The following is a 21,139-nucleotide window of genomic DNA, read 5'->3' as shown; positions in this document are numbered from 1 at the left end:
CCTCAACCACCTCCGTGTTTTTGTTTTTTAAGAATCCAAAGTAAAAGTCCAGACACTAAGTATCTTTCTTTTTCTTTTAATATACGGCTTTTTAAATAACTGCAGGATTCTACACCGATTTTCAAATTCCATTGGAAATCCAGGCAAACACCGCCTGTTTAGGTGGGGATGCTGTTGGATACACCGAACTGTCTTGTGACCCTAGTCTTCGCCACTGCCACAACCCAGGTGGGCATCCACAAGCACAAATTGGATTTTCTCCCTGACTGACATCGTTCCAGAAACAGAAACCTAGAAACACAGTTATAAAGGTTGGTTTTTATTAAGAACGGAGCCGTGGGCGTGGGGGGAGGGGGGAGGGAAGGGGCTTTTAGAAATCTGGAGAAGCTCAGATAGAAAGACCAACCTTCGACTTCGGACGGTCAGGGAGAGTCGACGGCTTCGCCCCCTTTGGTAGCTCTTCTCCAGACCCAAACGTCCAGTGACCTCTCTGCGTCTGCCACATCAAAGATGCTGCGTCATAATTAAACCTGCGGACTTCCCTGTTTACAGAAGACGGAGAAAAGAAGAGACCTTCCGCTCTACAGGTGAAAGACCAGGAAAGAATTTATGTGCGATCAGGTAAAGTGACAAAAGGCAAAAGATCCCGCAGAAATGTACAGACAGAGCATCGTTTTCAAAAGAACCTCTGGCACCTCTTCTATGCGGGAGAAACGCTTGTGCGTTAGACTGCTACATGGACCAACCTGGGGGATATTTGATGGTGTGATCTATAAGGCAACATGTTTTTGTTAGACAGAGCGAGCGAGCAAATGGCGAATGTCAGTGTCCACCTGGCTGTACCTCGCCCCAAAGCCGCTCCACTGGTCATGGGAAGGTGAATAATCCGGCCCGATGTGCTCCTTGTTGTCTAAAATTTCTTATTAGCTCAGCTCTAACTATTGTCCGCCGTGACGTCACCGGGGCAGCCCAGCCAATGAGGGAGGCGCTGGCGCTGATATTAAGGGAAAGTTAGTGCAAAGCCAAGCACCCTCTTTTTTTATTGTCATTGACATTTAAACTGTGTGGCAGATTCTTATGTAGAAATTGGCGATCAAACTTGCCAGTTACCGACTCTCAGAGGCGGAATTGGGAAACCGGGGATCATACGATTCTGCCTGCCCTCTCTCTAACAGGTAAGCATTTGATGCTTTTTATCCAGTCGTTTGGGGAGTTACCGAATTTCTCCTAAAGCTACCGAATTCTCTTCTGGATTTTAATTTTCCTTTTTCTACACACATCAACTCTCTCTCTCTCTCTCTCTCTCTCTCTCTCTCTCTCTCTCTCTCTCTCTCTCACTCACACACACACACACACACACACACACACACTCCTCTCGTCTCTCTTTTGCCAAGCCCGATAAAGTGTTAATATTTGTTTCAATAATTTGGGGCGGGGGGGTTGTGCTGCGAGCCAATCCTTCACATCTGCCGGTCCTGGGAGTGAGATCTCCCGTGTTTGGGATCGGGAACCTGGGTAGAGTATTAATTGCGGGTGACAAACAGGGTCACTTTGCAACATTGTGTCACATTCTAACATCGGATTGGGTGTGTGTATAAAATACTGTACAACAGGTGGAAAAGGAAAAGAGAGAGAAGGGGCTGGGGGGGCGCTTGTTAAACTGCGGTGACATCTGTAGCTTGGAGGTGCCTTGTTTGGAAACACAGGCTCGAATTCGTCCGGTGGTTGTTACCGGTGGGGGGTGGGGGGATGTGGAGGGGGAAAGTTGATCTTTGAACTAACCAACAGCCTCAACCCATGATTGGGCGCTCCGAAGTTCAGGCAGAAATGAAAGAATGCGGCTCGCATAGTTGGGTCGCGTTTTCAATCCCCAGACCGTGTGATTTGAGCTTTCCTTAGGAAGACCTAATAATTAACGATTTCCACTGAGGTAGAACGAAAAGGGGCTTCGGATTACACAGAGCTCCGTCACACCCTGCTCGCCTTGGGCTTCTGGGCAGTGGAAAGGACTGGAGCCTTGCCACAGGGGGCATTGCGGGTTTGCTTTTCGGGCAGAGCAAAGCACAAAAGACCCTTCGGGTGAATTGTTGCATTTGGATTTCCCCCCTTGCCCCTTCAATCCGAACTGGAGTCCTGCTCCTCTGCAGGGCGTGCCTTGCTAGTTCCTCCACGTGTTCGGTCCAACTTGGCGTGTTGGGTTTGCAAGCCTCTCAGATTTCCTCTCCCAGTCCTGGATGGCTCTGCTCGCTGCGTCTCCTGGGCTTAGGCGTGGAAAGGGAGATTGTCCGCTGGGACACCGACTTCGGGGCACCCCAGAGTGTCAGACAAGGTAATGTCTCCGGCACAGCCAGGCAGCGGCGGCGGCAGCGGCTGCCTCAGTAAAGTTGAGAAGTTTTGTGGGATGGGTGGTGGTAAAGGGCATTTAAGCAAGCCGCGCGCGCTTTTTACTGCTAGATCGGCAGCCAGCTGAGCCCAAATGCCTCCTCCAAGTCGGCTTGGGACCCACTGAAGTCAAAACAGAGTACTGACCACTGAAGGAGTGGAGCCACCCAGTAATTCAACCAGGATTACTCCCGAGTAAACGAGTCTTAGCCTGACGCGTCGATCTTCTCTTGTACATCAGTCCCATAGAGATCAATAGGAGTTGTTTCTAGGCGATGTGTGTAGACAGAGTTTGTGTCCAGGTTGTATACACTGGCTGCGGCCTTAAGTGTTCGTGCGCTTTAGAAAATGCAGATGGTGCTTTATTTTAAAAGAACAAAACTGAGGGAAGGATGAATATAGGCTTGTTTGTCGCCTGTTTTGTTGTTGCCGTCGGGTTAAATTTATCTAGAAGAAACTTTCTAGTTTGGTAGCAGACCCCTGGATCTTAAACTCCCTTTAAACATGTGCGCGTATATATATATACACCTTTTGTTTTCAATGAGGAGCAGTAGCTTGAATAAATGAATTGTCATCGGCTGAAAATTGTGCGGAAAGTAGCAGGTGGAAAACTGTTGCCTCTTTCCTTGGTAGTTTTTTGTGGTTGAGAGTGGAAGAAAATCGTGTTTGTTGGATGGGGGCGGGATGCTACTGAGTGCCGTTTAAGTAGAAGTGTAAATATAGACGCTCAATTTAACTGCTGTGGGATGTCGTCTTAAACAGCTTTGCCTGAAAGCAAGCCATCGGACTTACGGTTCCGAGTATATATAGTTAGGCTTGGGCTGCTCAAGTGGAATCCTGAACATCCTTCCCAAGAAGTGAGGCTGCAATGCAGTGCGCACGCTTACTTGAGAGTAAACCGAGTGGAATAGTAGGTAAGTAGGGTTAGGATTCCAACCCAGGGCAGGTAAACTGTGCTTTAAAATCTAGATTTTTTTAAAAAAACTTAATTAGGAGAAAAAGGATTAGTAGGATAATGGCATTTTTTTTTCTTTCTTTCTCTTCCATTCACTCTCCTGGATCAAGCTGTAACGCTTTGCCTTCCCCAGCCCCTCAGCCTCTACACACCAAATCCCTTAAGGTGCTTTGGCACCAAAAAAAGGAGGGGGGAAAGTCCACTCTAATCTCCACCGGTAAATGGACATTCTGGGTGAGTAATAAATCAAACACCCAGCCTCGCAGGTCCTCCTCCCTAATTAGAGATGTTTATTGGAGATTGTGTTTATCCAGCTGTCACGACGAGAAAAAGCTGTGACATAATTACCTCTGACCACATAGTCTTTTATATGCATATCTCGTTGACATCCAGCGCCATCGGTTCGCATTAAAAATGACAAGATCAAAATGTTGATTTTCGCAGACGGAATAATATTTCTCCACCTTTACCTTAATTGAAATTCAGCTTGCAGGGCGGGCCAGCTTTGAACCGGGGCACGTCACTTTAAAAAGTGTGTTGAGGATGAGGTTTAACATCTAATTTTAAAAATGTAGATGAGAAAACACAACCCAGCAAATTCCCACCCTCCAATTATTTTTTGTTGACTGCAAAATCATTTAAAGTGTTCAGTTCCCAAACAGGCAGAACCATTAAAAGGACAATTGGATGGTCCTAATTGTTTTAGGATTTCCACATCTTGCTTTCCTCTCCCAAATTCCAAATGGTAAATAGAAACGAGGAAAATAATAATATGATGTTGGCCCTGGGGTTAATGTTTATTCTCACACCCGAAGTCCTGCCTTTGGTCAAGCGTGGGATTTGGTGACTATTCCTCTCCTCTGTCTTTGCTCCGGCTGTTCTGGCAGCGTTTGTGAAACCATCTGCGTGTTTCTGTTAGGCGGTGATGATAAGCTAAGAATTGCTCTGTAATTGAAAATATATTTTTTGAGGGAGGCTGGTTTGACAAATATCAAGGGGGCAAGTCTTTTGATCCTTTCTGCCGCTGTGTTCTCCAGTCGCTAATAAAACTCGCATTGAGCTCCTTAGTGCCTTGATTAACAGGCAGATTAACTGTTACTGGGGTTTTGAACAGCTTGTCCCAATCAATAGCATTTTAAAAGCCCGTCAGGATGCGCTTTGCTGGTGAGTTCCACCCCCCACCCCCCAACACTTTTTTGGAAGAATTTGTAGTATGTCAATTTGCAAAATATCCCTCAGTCAAAAAAAAAAAAAGTAAAAAATGTGTAGACATTATAAATATCAAACCTTTCGCAACTGGTAAAAACCAAAATCCACAACCAGGGATCTTGCCGTTTTTTTCCAGGGACTATAAATTGATTCCTTTCTTTTCTCTTTCTCTCTCTTCTTTTTTTAAATCCTTGCACACAAAAGGTTGCGCCTTCTTGCAAAATGCCCGACGTCAAAGAGGTTAAATCGATTCCAAACTTTTTGCAGATTGTTTCTAAACTCGCCAAAGCTCCATTTAACTCAGTGTCCGGCGCATTAGAGGTTTCAAGCGCTCCTTCTTCATATCCAACTCGGCATTCGGTATCCCGAAGGCAAAAGCATTGTAGTCTAACACGTCAGGGTCTGTGTATCTCTTCAGTTTGAGACTGAACTGGACAAGAGGACTTTAAGCATTTTTCTGGGTATTAAAAAAGGTGGTTTGCAAGTCAGATATTAATACAATGAGACGATCGGGGAGTACCTAACTCAGCGATTCCTGAGCCTAGGAAGGGAGGGGGAGGTAGGAAGGGGCTTTTTTGTGTGTGTCCCTGACAAATGAATAGCAACTCCTGAGATCAAATGACAGCATCAAAGCAGTGACTATTATTTAGTCAAATTTCTCCCCGCCTCTTCTTCTTTTTTGCTCTTCCGGACAAATAGACATACGGTGCAGTCCTTAATTTAAGTAAGTGTGTAGGTGCTTTCATTCATATATATATATATATATATATATATATATATATATATATATTCACACACGCATACACATAAACATATATATATATATCGCATCATCTCCTTTCAATATGCACTTTCTGTGTGTTGACTACAAAAAAAAGAGATCGTAGATCCTGAACATTCGTGTCCAGATACCACCCGCTTTCACTACTCCAGGCAATTGAAGATACTTCTTAGGCAATCTGATGACTCTCTAGGCAATCTAGGACCCATCTTTCTCCACTCGAAAGTTCTAAATCAGACTTCCTCAGTTAACTTTATTCTCTTGTCTAAAGAGGCTTAAGCAGTACTCGAGACATTTCTGAGAGATCAAACTGAATTTCACTAAAAGTTTAAAAAAATAAATAAAGGGAGGTGGGAAATCCCAGAGCATTCAAACATTGTTGCTCTAGTGGTAATAACAAGAAGATGGCACCTTTAAGCCTTTCTTGTGGCACAAGCTTCGTGGAGTAGAGGCATGAAGTGTAATCCTCAGTTAACACCCAGTAATCAGAAAACACCTTATGCCTCCGCCGGAGTCCACGAAAGCGGCTGGCCCCATCACCAATCTGTCCGCCTGTAAGGTGGGTCTTCCTGCCACCGACCAACCAACCCGGCTCCCCTGTTGGAATGTGGAGTTGTAAGTATTTTACAGCCCCATCAGGGCAGAAAAGGCACGATCCGAGGCACGCTTACTCCGGACTTAGCCCCCCTGAACTGAACTGACGGCGACGTTTCCTTGTAAACAGGATGGGAATAAGGCCCTGCGCGTCTATTTAGAAATCCACTCACTATCAGGACATCCCTTTTAAGTTCCCCTCCTTCCAGGTCTTGCAGACAAGGTGGACAGGATACCAACCTCATGGGATTCTAATGCCTTTGCCATCCCAAGTCCTTTCCCAGCGGGCTCCCCCCGCCCTCGAAAGGTATCTCTGGAATAAAAGACACCCCCCTACACACACACACACACACACACACACACACACACACACACACACACACGGTCTTCACTCCCCAGGCAAACGGGTTTCTAATAATCCGTCACCCCAAGAAGGATGCTTGATCTCCCCCCTCTCCCCTCCCCCCTCCCGCTCCTCGCTCCATCGGTTTGGATTTGTCCTTGGCAAGAGTTCAGTGTTTCAAGGAACCGCCCCAGAGCTCTCCCGCAACTTTCGCAAGTTATCTCTCAAGTTCAGAGTTCCTGGCAAGCCACCTGTTTTTCAAGGCTGTTTTACAAGGCGGCCGCAAGGCGACGTGGTTATCAGGCGCTTCTCATTTTTTACACCTTACATGATTTTTTAAAATAAATAAATCCCTAAAGTGCCTTTCTGAAGAACAAACAAATGACACACACACACCCCGCCCCGCTTTTATAACCTGAGCCACACCGAGTTAAAATGGCGTCCTTCGAGTTGGGAACTCAGCTGGAGAGAGCCTTCCTGGTCTGTACGTTTGAGAGCAGGTAATATTTCAGAGACCGCAGGCTCGTCACTGGGAGCGCTCCCTCCTCCGAGAGGCTGCCGCCGCCGGGGAGCAGCCCAGCCCCTGCTGGCGGAAGGAGAAGCCCCAGGGCTGGCCGAGGACCTGCCTGGCACAGAGAGCGGCCCGGCGGCCAGCAAGCCAGCCGCTCTCCAGACGCACCTCCTCCACAGCCCCGCGTGTCTTTTGCACCGCAACCGTCCTCTCCCTGGACACGTGGTGGCGACCCCCCGCTCAGCAGCACCTCCTTGGAGGATCTCCCAACTCCGCTTCCCAACAGTTCGGCTCAGGCATGACTCCACCTGACCTGGGTTCAGTGGGAGTTACTCCCAAGAAAACCTACCTGGAAAACTCAACTTGGTTCCCCTCCCTGCTTTCTCCTCAGGACACATCCGAAGTTCCTTTCTCACACCCATCTTTTTACACGAGTCTTCCCCACCTCTTACACACACACACACAGATCTGTTCCTCTCCTCTTTCCTCCCCTCCCTCCCCAACTTTCCCCGCAAATACCACTTTCCTTTCTCACACCCGCATCCTACACTCCTTTTTCTCTGCCTGCCCCACTGTCTTTCAGACATACACATTTCCAAGCAGGCCCTTCCTCCCCTTGGGTCTCATTCCCTCCCCCTCCACACCCCGCCTGGCCGCCCTCCTCTCCTTTCAAGGTTTGCTTTCTTAGCTCCTGAGGCTCCTTCGCCTTCCCTCGCTCTCCGGTCTCCAGCGTGCTGATAAATCAGAGGCAACCCATCTTTTTCTCCTCTTTTGTGGCACTTCGCTTCCCCTTCCATTCCCATCTCTGGAATGACGTCAGATTATTCGCCGTCTCCCTCCCGTTGTTGTTGTTGTTATTTGTTTCTAGCTTTTACAAAAACGGAGATGGGGTGGCGGGGAGGAAGGGGCACAAAGCTCACTGTGCCCTCGGGGAAAATAGCAACAAGATTACGGTTTCTTTATTCTGGAGACGAAGCATAAGAAGGTGCTAAGCCAAAGGACTGCTAATTGAATGGCTGTAAAAATGATATTTGCCTGTAGATCTGGACAAAACTCATCATCGTGATTTCTTTCTTTCTTTCTTTCTTTCTTTCTTTGCCCCTCTCCTCCTTTTCTTTCTGTTTTTGGAGGAGGAGTTAAAATGTGTTTGTGACGAGAAAGAAAAACAAGGATTAATCTGATTGCCAGAGGACTAGAAACTCTCTCTCTCTCTCTCTCTCTCTCTATATATATATATATATATACACACACACATACAATAACTGCAACATTCTGAAGAGCTTTGGAAATTACTATTCTGTTTTGTTTTGTTAGCAATTTTTTAAAAATCGGAGTTTTTAAAGATGCAAAACAAACAAACAAAACAAAAGAACTGACGGGTAGGTTTGCAGAGCACTAACTAGAGGGAGCCGGGTCTTTTCAAGGCACTTCGCTAAGCAATCCCGCAGCGGCAACTCTTCGGGGGAAACCCGCGAGGCAAGCAAGGCATTGGCTTGGTAATCTATGTTTTCTTTCCATTTTGATCTCTCTGCAAAGATCTCCTTTGGTGCACTTTGAACAAGCTTGCCCCTATTGAAGTCAATTGCAAAATTCCCATGGAGTTGAATGGAGCAGGACTGCAGTCCAAGATTTAGATGTGAAGAGCTGGCGGAGGAGGAGGGGGGCGTGGAGAGAGAACTTTCTGCAGAAATTAGCAGTGTTCAAACTTTTGGGGACCGTTTCGAGAGTGGGGCGGGAGATAGAGACAGACAGGCAAGGGAAGAAGGAATGGTTTGGCACCGAGAAATGAAATGGCCCAAACAATAATCGCAAACATACAAACACCTATCGGTAGCAGTGCCCCCAGCTAGGAGAATTCTCAAGTTCCTACCTACCTTTCGGGAAGTCCTATTAGAATGTTCTCCTCTTTCCAACTTTCCAACACTATATCCGGCTCCGGTTTAAATAAAATCAAAAGAATGTGCCCAGCTAGGAGGAGAAAATGCAGATTGCCTGGGGCCTGAACTATTGTAGCTGGAGGTAAATGATTTGGCCAATCAACCGAAGCTCTCTTTTCTTCAGCAAACTGAAGTGTCCTGTGTTATCGAGGATGGCAGCAATGTTGGGTTGACCACCCCATCAAAAACGAGAAGGAAGGGGGAAAGAAAAGATCAGCAAATGAAAAGGTGATCAATAGTGGGGGGAGGCACCCCACCCCCAACCAGTCTTCCTGAATAACGTTTGCAGGAGATTTCCCCCTTCCTGCTTGCAGAATGGCCCATGTTGCAAAAGTCAGTGCACCAACAAGTTTAAAATCAGTGGCCTTTTTAAAAAAAATAAAAAATAAAATAAAAAAGGAAACCAGGAGAGAGTCCTGATTTTAAATTCCAGCCTTCCTTGCCGCCTCATCTTCCTCTTCTCCCCCACCCCAAGGATAAAAACAAGACCCAGGGAAGCACAGCCCCACACATTAGAGGTAATCAGCATCAAGGCAAATTGGCACAAGAGGGATGGAAGGAGGTTGGAAGAAGTGGGGAGCAGACACACACACACACACACACATCCCAGAGAGGAATCGCCCAGTAGTCTCTTAAGAGCCCATTTTGTGCTATTAGGGGCCGCGGTAGCTTCTCTGCAGGGCTGGAGATGACAGTGCATGACGGCCTGGCAGCCCATTATCCAGCTCCTATTGAGGCGTCCTTTCACTCCCATGCAAACTCCTTGGCAGAGTCGTTTGTCTCCTCATTGTACTTTATTGAAGAATGCAATGGTTGTCAGGGCCCTCATTCAATCGCCGGCTACTTTATTGATGAGCTCTGACTTTTAGCACTTTTCACATGTCAAGAGAAGTCAAGTGTATGCGGGCCTACGACTTCATTTTATGCTTGGCGCGTTCGTGTCCCACCCCCCACCCACCCCAGCCGCTTTCCTTCGCCACTTTTAGCATCCTGGAATTTCTGGGGGCTGCCTTCCTTCCCCCCTCCTCCTTGCCCCCCTCCTCTCTCTACTCTTTGTGTATGTGTGTGGAAGTTCATCCACCGCCCCCCACCCCACCTCACTCCAACCCCCCGCCTCCCGGAGCACTCGCCATAAACGATCGGGACACCCTGAGCTCAAACTGGTGCTGCCGGTGTCACCTTAAATGCAGGCGCGGAGGGGTTGCTTTGGAGTTTACTGAGGTGTGTCTTAATACTCCGCCATTCAACAAATGAACTTGTAGTGGTGTGTGGTCAGAGCAGCAAAGTCATTTGCTTTCCTTCGGCCCCTGCTTGCTCTGGCAGGAGGGAGAGGGAGAGAGAGCGAGAGAGAGCAGTGCATGAGTGAGTTAAAGCTGGTGCAAGCAAGACGCATACCTCCCCCCCCCACCGACCCTTCCACTGGAGTGCCCCCCCATTATCCCTCCCCCACCTCTCTTCCTTCCCCTCCTTGTAGCGTCTGCAAGAGCAGTGGGACGGGACACAACAGCTCTTAGTCAACAAACGGCACGTGGAAGAAGTTTGGGAGTGTTTGGGAAAGGACTCTTCAGGGCCTTTCACAAGAGCTCTCAATACACAAAGTAAATTGTGTATTTGCTCTGCACTTTTCAGGCAGCGGAGAGCGAAAGCTTCCCTTCTCCACCACATTTAGAGAAAAGAAGGGGGGGGGGAATACCCACACACCCAACTGTGGACTTGGCTACCTCCAGGCGATTCCCGGTTGACAAAGCGCCTGTCTCCCAAATATTTATGTCGTTACCATTTGAATGTTATTTTTCCCTTATCTCCATTGTCTGGTGGGAGCTAACTGTTTAAATGCAAATAGATCGCGCGCCCCCTCTCCCTGCTTCTCCCCCTTCCCATCCGCCCACACAAACCTAGATCGCCTTGGAAAGAAAAGGGCACTCGTTTTCCAAGCCACGTTATTTATTTACTCCAGGCCCTAATTCAAAGGGAGGGGGCGGGTGTGAGCAGAGTTGATATTTTAGTTGGAGGCAAGGAAGCACTTTGGCTCCAGCACATTGGCGGGGAGGGGGGAGTTCAGGCGGGCCCCCATCGCTTTATTTTGGAAGACCTGAGCCGAACCACGAAGGGATTGTCCCGAAGTCCATACAGCAGAGAAGGTGATGGCCCGCTAATCATATGTCCCGGAGTCTCCGATCTGAGCTCTAGAAGAGAAACCCAGGGCAAAGGGGGCGGGGGAGGTGGAACCGAAGCGAGGAGGAGCTGGGAGATTGTGTGGCGGTGGGGGCGGGGGGGGGGAGAGAGAGAAGCCAGTGCATTCATATTCAAACAAATGGGCCAATTGAACCAGGCAGTGTGAGTGAGCATCCAATCGGCAGCTGGGAGGCAATGGCGTTGCTTTGCATAAAGCAATATTTTGTGTGGGAGCGAGCGGAGCATTTGCATGCGTGGAGTGATTAGTGGGTTTGAAAAGCGAGCCCTGGCTCAGCCTCATTTCCCGCTCTGGTTAAGGCTCAGGGAGGAAGTGTTTTGCTGGAAGATGATGACAGAGGTCAGGCTTTGCTAATGGGCCAGTGCAGAGCAGTGGAGGCGAGGCAGAGACCAGGCACACATACATTAATACACTTGAACCATCACCAATCAGCATAGGTGTGCTCTGTCTCTCCCTCTCCCTCTCTCCTCGACTTCACTCACATCCTCTTTCTTTCTCCCTCTCCAGTCAGTGACAGCACATTTTATTGTCAATCTCTGTCTCCTTCCCAGGAACTCAAGATCACACAACCAGCAGCTTCAGTGGAGAAAAACTCTTTTACTGGCAACCCTTTTTAAGGCACCATCATTTCAAATCAGGGGCGCTTTTTAAAACTATTGACAGGAGCTTTGACAACAAGACAGGATGCCTCAGAAAGGTGAGTCTGCTCGTTTCTTCTGCTCGCTTCTCCCTTCCTTTCATTTTAATGTTTAGACAGGTCTCTTCCCCCTTCTCTCTCTCTCTTACACACACACACACACACCACTTTTCCGATCCCCACGTCTTACATGCCGGGAGAGTTTTCTAAGGGGAGATGCCAACCCAAAGGCTCCCAGACTTTGTCCTTTTAACTTCACACCCCCACCAGCCGTCCACGGCCCTCTCTCTCTTTCTCTCTGTCCACTCTCTCGAAAAGCATCTCGACTTGGAAACCAATGGCAGCAGCAACAGCAGCAGCAGCAGCAATAACAACAGTAGACTCGCATTGCCTTTTCCTGGGCAGAACAATCCAAAAGGATTTCCCCATTTTGCAAAAGGCAATAGGCACGGCCGAGGCGGTGGGGATCTGAATACACACAGTCGAGATCGAATCACACCTGGCTCCTGTGGAGGGATTTTTGTTGTTGTTTTGTCTGCTCCGGAGAGGTTATGACCGCTCGACGCTCCTTTGCCACTTGCTTTCTTGGGAAATCGGGTCGATATGAAATTGGTACCTTTCCCTTACACCCTACTCACCCCGCTTCTTGCTTTTTTTGCTCGGTACCTCCCAAAGCTTATGCGGTATGTGTGTGTGTGTGTGTGTGTGTGTGTGTGTGTGTGTGTGTGTGTGTGTGTCCGCGCGGTGGTGAAGGAGTCTTGTTTAGGGAACTCTCGCCTCTCCCTTCATATGTATTTTACCAAGCTAACCGGCCATAAGGAAATGGGGGGGGGAAGAGAGAGAGACGGTGGCGGGGGGGCAGAGTCACATTCTAGGCCAAGTCAGGTCTCAGTAGTTGAATCCGGGAAGGTCTGAGCAGAGCTGAAGGACTGTCACTCTCAATCAAGCAGCCGTGAGATCCTCCCAAACTTGTCCACAACGAAACTGTGAATGAGCAGAACTTTCCAACTCGATCACCACTCGGTTAAAAGTGAAAACTGGTTTTTTGGTTTTTTTGGGGTTTTTTTAAGCTTTCGTCTTTTCCACCTCCAGCGCCTCGGTGATCTTTTGGTTTCCTTAGTTGTGCGCTAAAAAAAACCAAAACTCTGTGGACTTCGGCTACCTGTGATCAATAGCCTTCTCCAGCAAGTTTCTAGGTAGCTGGATTTTCTTGTTATTTTTTCAAGCAAGAAATGGTAAATCTTGGAATTGCAAAATAACATTTCCTTTGGGGAGTTATCAATTGTTCGCCCAGACTCGTTGAAAATACAGGGCAATGTTGTGGCCCTAGTTAAGACTTTTTCAGAGACGCCACCTTTCCGTCGTACAATAAAACTGAAATATTATGCACCATTATTTTTACGAGTAAGTTGGGGGGGGGGGACTGTACTTCTGAGTAAAGTTGCATGAAATAGGACTGCACATCGAATCCCTAATATAAATGATAAACCCACTGGCTTCCAATTTAGCTTTCAACTGCTTTCACATCGGGTGTTAAAAGGAAACTAATTTTTAACCCAGTTTCAAAATTAAGTTGGAGTTGGTCGGACAGTTGCTTCTATAAACTTAAGCCATTAGTCCAAGCTGCAGGCTGTGGGTCTTTATAGGCCTAAAATAATAATTGTGGTCTTTGGCAATAAATTTTTATAGCTGGTGACCTTTGCAAACGTCTCCACGCCAATGGATTAGCGTTTATCTTTTGCTTATTTGCCTCGGGATTGTAAACGTTTGTCATCTTAATAGCTAATTATGTTTGCAACGGAGTGGAGGATCAAATCCCAAACAGAATCAGATTAGATTCAGATTTTGAGATTTAAAAACGACTTGCAGATTAGGCCTGGCTGGGGAGGTGGGAGGCTGCATTTCGCTTATAACTTTCCAGCCAACACGGATCTGCTCCAGTTTGCTGTGTGCTTACCTGCATCTCTTTCATTACTGTAAATATTGCGAGAAATTAGTAAAAGGAGCTGCTTGATGGCAGAGAGAAAAACTCCACCATTATTGTGCTTCCGGGTGGGGGAAGGGAAGAAGGTTTGATTTGCTTGGTGCTTGTCTTACGATTTAAAATGGTTCAAAAGCAAGATCTTTATTTTTCTTTATATTCTTTCCATCACCTACTTACCAAAATAACGGGACGGCTTATTTTGCTGTCAAAAAGTGGTTGACTTTTGTTCTCTCAGATACAGACAAAGTTTTGGTGGTTTTTTTTTAAATGAATCTCTTGAGTTGGGAGCAGAGGCTAGAAATGTTAACAATGGTCCCTCTGGTTCTGTACAAAATCCTCTGCTTCTCACGGTTAGGAGTCTGTGTGTCTGCAAGCGATTCGTGTGTGTGTGTGTGTGTCTACACAGACGTGTTTAGTGTGTTAAAGGGGCTCTTGGAGAATCGGGAGTTGTGGCACCGATTCTTCTGAAGATGGTCCCGGGCAAGCTTTCTCTCGGCAGCTAATCAGGTGCCTCTCGAAAGCGGAGTAAATATTTACCACTGGAAGTCTTCACGCTGCGAGAAAGTCCTTTTCCGTTGTTGATTTTCTTTTCTTTTCTTTCTAATGGAACCAAGATGGTTTTGAAAAGCATCTAAAAATCAAACCGGATCCAGTTAGGAACAGGGAAAAGTACCTCGGTGGGTTTCCTTCTATGCAGAAAAAGTAAAATTAATATTCATTATAGCCAGAAAGAAAGAAAAGCTGTTTTTAAAGCTTTCAAAAAATAAGGGGGGGGGAATGGGGGAGATGAGGAAAATGAAGGCTGCCACTATTTCATTATTTTACCTCCTCTATTTCTCTCAGTCTCCCCCCTCTTTTTTTAAAGCAAAACCTCTTGAATAGGTTCTTTATTGTAATTGTCTCACCCCAATTGAGCACCCCGCCGTGCTGTTGTATCTTTTTACAACCCCTAACAACTCACACCAGTAACATAATTACCTCCAGATATTTATAACGAGAAATTACTTTTCTATTTTCCCCCTGCTAGGCTGGGAACCTAAAAGAAAGAGTTGGGATTAAATACATACATACATGCATACATCGAGATCAGCAGAACTTTTTTTTCCCCTACAGCTGCTTCACACACACACACACACCAGCGAGCCAAAGGCAAGATTTGGGGTTGTCCAGGCGCTGAGTCAAAGCAGGCCCTAATGAAGGCAGGAAGGGGGCTTCTTTCCCTCCTCTTTGTAAGTTGGAGGGTTGTTGGTACGTGGAGTTGGGAAGCTGAGCTGCCCGTTCAAGAGGAGGCTGGCTGGGGTCTTGCGCTCTGGGTTTGGGTAGGGGAGTAAAATGGAAGCCATTGTTCGCCTTCTGTAGGCTTTGTACTCCCAGTTCTCACCCCCTCCTGGTCTTACTTTTTAAAGCACTGAGGCGAGGTAGACAGCGTGTGTCACAGTACAGTGAAAAAGGGGAAGATCTAAAGACCAAAAAAGAAGTTAATCACAATAAGTGGATTTCCCCCTACTCTCTCGCTCTCGCTCTCTTCGGGGGGGGGGTGGGATTGTTAGTGCCACTGAAGGAATCAACAGCCCTCAGCGTCAAAAGTATAAAGAAACTTCAAACTTTTTTTTTTAGTGCAACATGTTCTTTTAAAAATGTGCAACAGATTTGCACTGGCGCACAAGCACTGCAGAAAGTCCCCCCCCCCGCCCCAACCCCAACAAAAGTGCCACGAACTCTTCTTGCCGTCTCTTTAGAGAAAAGGCCCCTAAAGTGCAGCTCTAAACAAGGGCCAGGATGCCGCGCCGCTCACTCCAGCAAAATCACATCCACTCAAAGTCGAGGTTCTGTTTGTAAATACGGGCACAAAAAGTGTCACAGATCAGAACTCTTTAGACTTGCAGGAGGCGCTCCAAGAAGGCCAGCTAGAAACTCCGGGATATGTTGAAAGGGGTGTGTGACAGAGTGTTTGTGTGCAATCTTTTCAATTGCCTTTTCCCCTACCCCATGCTACACCCTCTGGAGAAGCGGCACGATGATGGGAACATACTTTTAAAAGAAGTACTTAATATGCTTTTATATATACTTTAATATTTCCTTATTTTTTAATCCTAGAGGGAAGACTTTAACTAGCGCTGCGCAGATGTGCGAGTCGTTAAATTGCATGACAGGAGAGTCCACTCATAAATCAGGCAAGTTTGAAGCAGCTCCTCCTCCTCTTCCTCCTCCTCCTCCTCCTCCTCTTCCTCTTCCTCCTCCTCCTTCTCCTAAATCAGGATAATACTTAGGAATCCGACGCAATGCACATTTAATTGGAGATTAACAAATACGGATGTTTCTGTCATTTGCAAAGGAATGTGCTGAGGAATCCATCCTTTCTTTAAAAATAATTTATCTTGGATGTTATTCTGAAACTTTGGGGGTTAGGGTGTTATCATTGACCTTCGGTGGTATTTTTGTTGTGTGTGTGGGGGGGGAGGGAGGTGCTTTTCAAAACTAAGGTAAAATAGAAATGGACATTAATTGGGAGGCCAGTAGAACAAATGGTGCCTTGGATCTCAGGACAGTGGAGCTGCCAATGCGCTTCGCTCCCCTGATTAATGTCTGTTTTATCACTAATAGAATCCTATAAGCGAGCCACGTGGGATCTTGCTCCATCAATTCGCCATGCAGAACAGTAAGTGACTCTTTCTCTGTTTCACTGCTATGCCGGCCTTGGGAAGGTAGAGTTGAACGGATGGGTTGGGAAGGGGAGTGGTGGGGGGGGGAGGCGGGGAAGGGATAGGATTTCACATTTTCAAAATACTAATCGTACTGGAAGTGGTTTCTTATTGAAAGGGGAGGGGGCGAAGGTAGGCCAGTTGCAACACCCCGATGGTGTTGGTGGTAGTGGTAGTAGTGAATGTCTTCTGAGCCCTTCGCTTCAGCAGTGCAGTGTGTAGGTCTTGGAACTGGAGATGGTATTGCGACTCCCTCCTTTGTCCGGATGGAGGGAAAGGAAGTTTCTAAGGCCACGATCCGAAGCATGCTTACTTGAATGTGCCATTCAGTTCCGTGGGACTTACTTCCGAGTAACCGTGCTTAGGAAGAGGAGTAAGGAGTAAGTGAGCTGCTTTGTTGATGGCGTCTGCCCGGATGGGCCACCCATTGAGTGTGGAATTGACCACTCGAATTCAACTTGTCATGGATCGCTTCTGCAGCCACTGGAATAAATCGGCTCTTTGTGAGCATTTGTGGGCTTGGTGTGAGAAAAGGCCTCCGACTGTCAGGAGAAGGGAAGGCACACACCTCTGGACCGAGGGTTTTCTAGAAGTGACAATCCGATCCTTTCCTTTGGCTGTGCTCTGTGCTGACTTCCCCCCAAATGATCTCGCGGAGATGGAGTCTTCACGGCCTAGATATCCGGTGCACAATGTTGGAGCAGGGAGGACTAGGTAGATCACTGGGGGTGCCTTGGGGCGAGAGATAGGTGGATTCAACCCACTGCATGTGACCCACTGGAGTCTGAGCTGGGCAGAAACAGGAGACTGCTTCTGGTGGTGCTGTTAAAAGACATGCGGATGGCAGAGGGCAAACCAGTTTAAGACCTCATTCTGAAAATCCAACTTGGATACTTGGAAGCAAGTCCCACTAAAATCGAGCGGATTAATTATTGATTTCCATGAAAACATGTTTAGGATCGCGGCGATGGATGCTGATAGATCGATCCATCCGGATAGATTTGTACAGGCTGGCCAGGCAGAAGGCCTGGAAGAGCCCCAATAGCCTGGCCACACAGTTTGGGTATGTTGGCACAATAAAGCTGAGCACCGTCCAGAAGGCAGGAGGGAAAGGGCCACCAAACTCAAATTCCAGAGCGCTGTTGCCCCTGTCGTTGCTGTTTCTTTTGAAATAAATTCCAATCTATTTCCATATCGAGGGCGGTCCCGAACTGCAATTAATTATGCTTGAATTGGACTTCTAAAGGGAAATCAGATCTCTCCTTTATTACATCACATTCACACACACGCCAAGTTGCAAATGTGTAAGGAAAAGTTCCCACTTCACCGCCCTCCTTCTGTGGAGAGAGGTTTGTGGCATTTATAGAGAACTAATAATGTCAAATCCATCAAGGAAACGTTGGCCGAGAAAATACTGGACACCTGTGTGGTTTTTTTGCTCGCGTTTGGTTGTTGGCTCGAGTCTAACGGGGAGATGGACCGAAGTATTCTTGGTGGTTGCAGAGGCGGCTTGAAAGGGAATGGTAGCTAATGGGAGTGGTGAACTCAATGTCAGAAATGTTGCCAGTTTCAATCACCTTGTCCAGCAATCGCCTTGTCCAGCACTTGAAACCAAGCCGATTTCAGTGGGATTCGAGGGCATTTAGAGCGGTCTACGGTTCCCTAACTTTAGCTCTTTCGTGCCGGCCTTCTTCGCATAATTTTCCCTCTCCGGAGGGAATCCTAGAGATATTTCCAGTTAAGGGGAGGAAGGCAAAGACCCGAATTCCACGCATTTGGAAGTAGATTCCGCTGGAATCCATGGGATCTACTTCCAAAACCTGGAGCAACCTAGTCTTCCTTGGTTTTGGTGGAGCTGAATCGCACCCACTGTGGAGGGCGGGAGTGTCAGCTGTCAGTTTATTTTCACTCGAAAATGAGTAAGCCCTACCCTTAAAGCTTGTTGAGATTTCCAAGCGGCTGCGAACTTCAGCGCACCTCTGCACCCTGGCGAGGAAACTCCCTCGATTTCAGAGGAGCTAAGCCGAGGCTCTCCAAAAGGAGCCAGCTCGTTTGGAAGCAAGTGCCGTTGTCGTTGACATCTATAGCGTAATACATATTTGTAGGACAGACAGGGAGCAGGAAAACCAACGCTCACCCCAGTCCTAACTACTTTGATTGCCAAGTGAGTTTAACTGATTTTAGTGGGAGTAAAAATTCCTACTGAATGCCAGCGAGATCGGGGTGCCAGTCTAGGAAATTAGTGCCCAGTCAAACCCAAATTATGCTCTCTTACATCCCATTGATTTCAGTGGGGGAGACAGGCCCGTGCTGAAATAGTTCCTGTTAAATTCAAGGGGACTTTAAAAGGTATGGTTCCGGCTGGTCTGTGGCCTTATTTTGCCAAAAAGCGCTCGTTCGGCAAGATCATCTGGAGCTCATTGGCAAGTCATGTTGTTTTAAACTTCTGCGCCCTCAGCACACTTCCTTGGAAGTAAAGCTGTATGGGAATTGACTCTCAAGTGGGTGTGCTCAGGATCGGAGCCTGAGATTCAGAAACGAGTGCGCTGGTTTTTGCTTCTTTCCCCTCCTCCCTTCTTTGGCCTCTCGAGTTTCTTGAACATAATCCGAGGTTATAATATTGTATTTGGATTTCTAAAACTACAGTCCCATTTACTTGGAAGCAAGGCCAGTTGAACTCATTGGAACTTTCTCCCGTGTGATCAAGGCTGCAGCGGCCCTGGCAAACCCACGGCGCGGATTTGCAAGTCAAACGTGTCTGGCTGGAGGGGAGCCCGCTTTCCTGGGCCCGGTCAGGTTTCCATCGGGGCTCTTATTCCCACGGAAGCACTTTGGGGTGAGGGCAGGGCGGGGAACCGAAGGCTACTTCCCTGGGTGTAGAAGTCCCACTCACATCCGTATACCTATAAAACATGTCAAGTTCGGGCTGTAAGGATCAAAGCAAGGGTGTGTTCACGTCGCGGGTTGTGTGTGAGCTGATCTGGGGGAATCCTTTTTGGCTGGACTTGAGTTCTGATCATGTCACTTTTCTTGTCTGGGAGGGTCCGAGACAGTCCCTAGTGGCGACTGGGGACTGAGGGGCTGGAGAGGAGAGAGCCAGGGAGAGAGAGAGGTGCGGAGGCCGGCGAGCCTCTGGGTCCGGGCCCTTGGCCTTGCTGCCCAGCCAGAGCGCGGCTCGGCGACTGGCCAGTGTTTCCACGCGGCACGGGTCCTTCGCTCTCGCTCTCTCCTTCCTTCCTCCCGCCCCCCGCCCCCGGCCCCCTTGCAACACCGGAGCGAGGAGATCCCGTTCGGGGGACGCTTGGATGTTGTGTAAAGGTCGCGGCCGGCTCTTCAGGCTTTGTGTGAAGAACTCCTGGGTGTATCTGGTGCCGAGGCTCCAAATTGACACCATATGTTTTCCTATTAGATGCCTCGCCCGAGAAGACGAGGCGCATAATCATTGCCACTGGGCTCGAACTGCCTCCGCTCTCCAGGGAAATTAAGGCATTGATTAAGGCTTAACCTTTTTACGCGGAACTTGGGAGTTTGGCTTTCTTCGTTGCCACACATCGGCAAAGACAAGATACGGTCCTAGCCGAGATGCAGGCAAATGGCCTCCTGAATCCTCCTTCTCTAGGGGAGAGGGGGAGAGAGAGATCTTGCTAGCGGATCTTCAGGATCAAGGACAACTTTGAAGGACCGTGCCCAAGCCCTTGGAAGTCCCGTCGGTGTCACTGGGAGAGATTGAGGGGGAGACGCTCCCGTGGAAATACCAGTGTGATGGGAAAGTGCTTCATTTGGGCGGGATCGGGTCCTTCTGTAGTGGAGGCGGCCCTGAGTCCACTGCAGTCCAGGGCAGCGGCGGGGTGAGCGAGCAGAGGGCTTTGTGGCCTGCACCCGTACAGTCGAGGAATGGGCGGCGCTGGTGGAATTCAAAAGGTACCCCTCCTCCCCAGCGGTGGGATAGGAGCTTCCCTTCCCAATGAGCCCTTAATGGAGCAGGGGAGATGTGCTAGTCCGTCAAAGAGGCAGAGAGAGAAAACAGGGTCTCTGCCATGTCTGCTTCCCCCCCCCCCCAGACCCATACACGTTCGCCAGTTCTCCAGTGGCTTCACGTGAAATTCTTCCTCTCCCCCCGCCCCACCACACACACACACTCTCCCATCGCTCCCCAAACCGCATGTCACTTCGGATTTATCGAGGAGGCAGCGCGCCCCCTCGGTTGTGTCCGCACTGGCCCCGTGGCTACCTTAAAAAGTCGCTTCCCCTCGAAGGGGAAACGAGTAGAGTTCAATCTCGTCGGAGTGATACCCAAATCCGGACAGAAAGGGTCGTTTTTATCATGCTCCTGTTTGTCGTGACGATGCAATTTTCAAAAGCGGAGCACTGTCATAAAGTGACATGTCTGCCACAAGTGCTCCAACTGATCTTTTCAATTAGCCTTCCATGCATGATCCGGGGCGACTTCCGCCTATTTCCAGAAATTAAGCTCAAACTTGACGTGCAGCTAGTTTTATTTTAAAGACAAATGTCAGAGAGACTCATCATATTTTCCCCCTCTTCTATATTTGGAGCTTATTTATTGCTAAGAAGCCGAGGCTCCTGGAGTCAATTTAGCAGGAGGCTCCAAAGAGAGGAGGAGAGCAGAACAGAGACACACACAGAGAGCCCAGACCTTCTCCAGGGAGCCTTTGCCTCCAAAGCCTAAAGCTGCCTGCAGGTTGGGGATGCTTTTCGGACCTTTCTCCCCCTTCTCCTTCTCCTTTTCCTTTTTAGAATTTCCAGTCGCGTGGCTTTTGTCCAAGCGAGCTGTAGCTGGGAGGATGCACAGAGAATCTTGCAAAACTCAGACAAGACCTCGCCGATTACTTTTCCTATATATATATATTTTTTTTTCTCTCCCTCTCTTTTCCTGACAAGAATTATTT

General features: G+C 48.1%; 1 protein-coding gene across 14 annotated transcripts in view; it reads left to right on the top strand.

Moving 5' to 3' along the window:
• Window positions 1–965: 965 nt before the first annotated feature.
• The window catches only part of PAX6 (paired box 6), a 44,502-nt gene continuing 24,328 nt past the window's right edge, over window positions 966–21,139 (top strand). For 4 of the 14 annotated variants that reach the window (XM_053286215.1, XM_053286211.1, XM_053286213.1 and 1 more), the window contains exons 1-4: window positions 988–1,175; window positions 11,458–11,603; window positions 15,625–15,701; window positions 16,132–16,186. In XM_053286215.1, coding sequence (XP_053142190.1) covers window positions 16,177–16,186 — 10 coding nt within the window. In that variant the 5' untranslated portion in view covers window positions 988–1,175; window positions 11,458–11,603; window positions 15,625–15,701; window positions 16,132–16,176. Of the gene's footprint in view, window positions 1,176–2,230; window positions 2,330–6,714; window positions 6,765–11,146; window positions 11,344–11,457; window positions 11,604–15,624; window positions 15,702–16,131; window positions 16,187–20,812; window positions 20,932–21,139 lie in introns of those variants that run through there. The other 10 variants (XM_053286216.1, XM_053286214.1, XM_053286210.1 and 7 more) reach the window with 8 other exon arrangements.

Source organism: Hemicordylus capensis, chromosome 1 (assembly GCF_027244095.1).
Source record: "Hemicordylus capensis ecotype Gifberg chromosome 1, rHemCap1.1.pri, whole genome shotgun sequence".
Lineage (NCBI taxonomy): Eukaryota > Metazoa > Chordata > Lepidosauria > Squamata > Cordylidae > Hemicordylus > Hemicordylus capensis.
The sequence above is the reverse complement of the archived record's forward strand: the minus strand, read 5'-3'. Positions and strand labels throughout refer to the sequence as shown.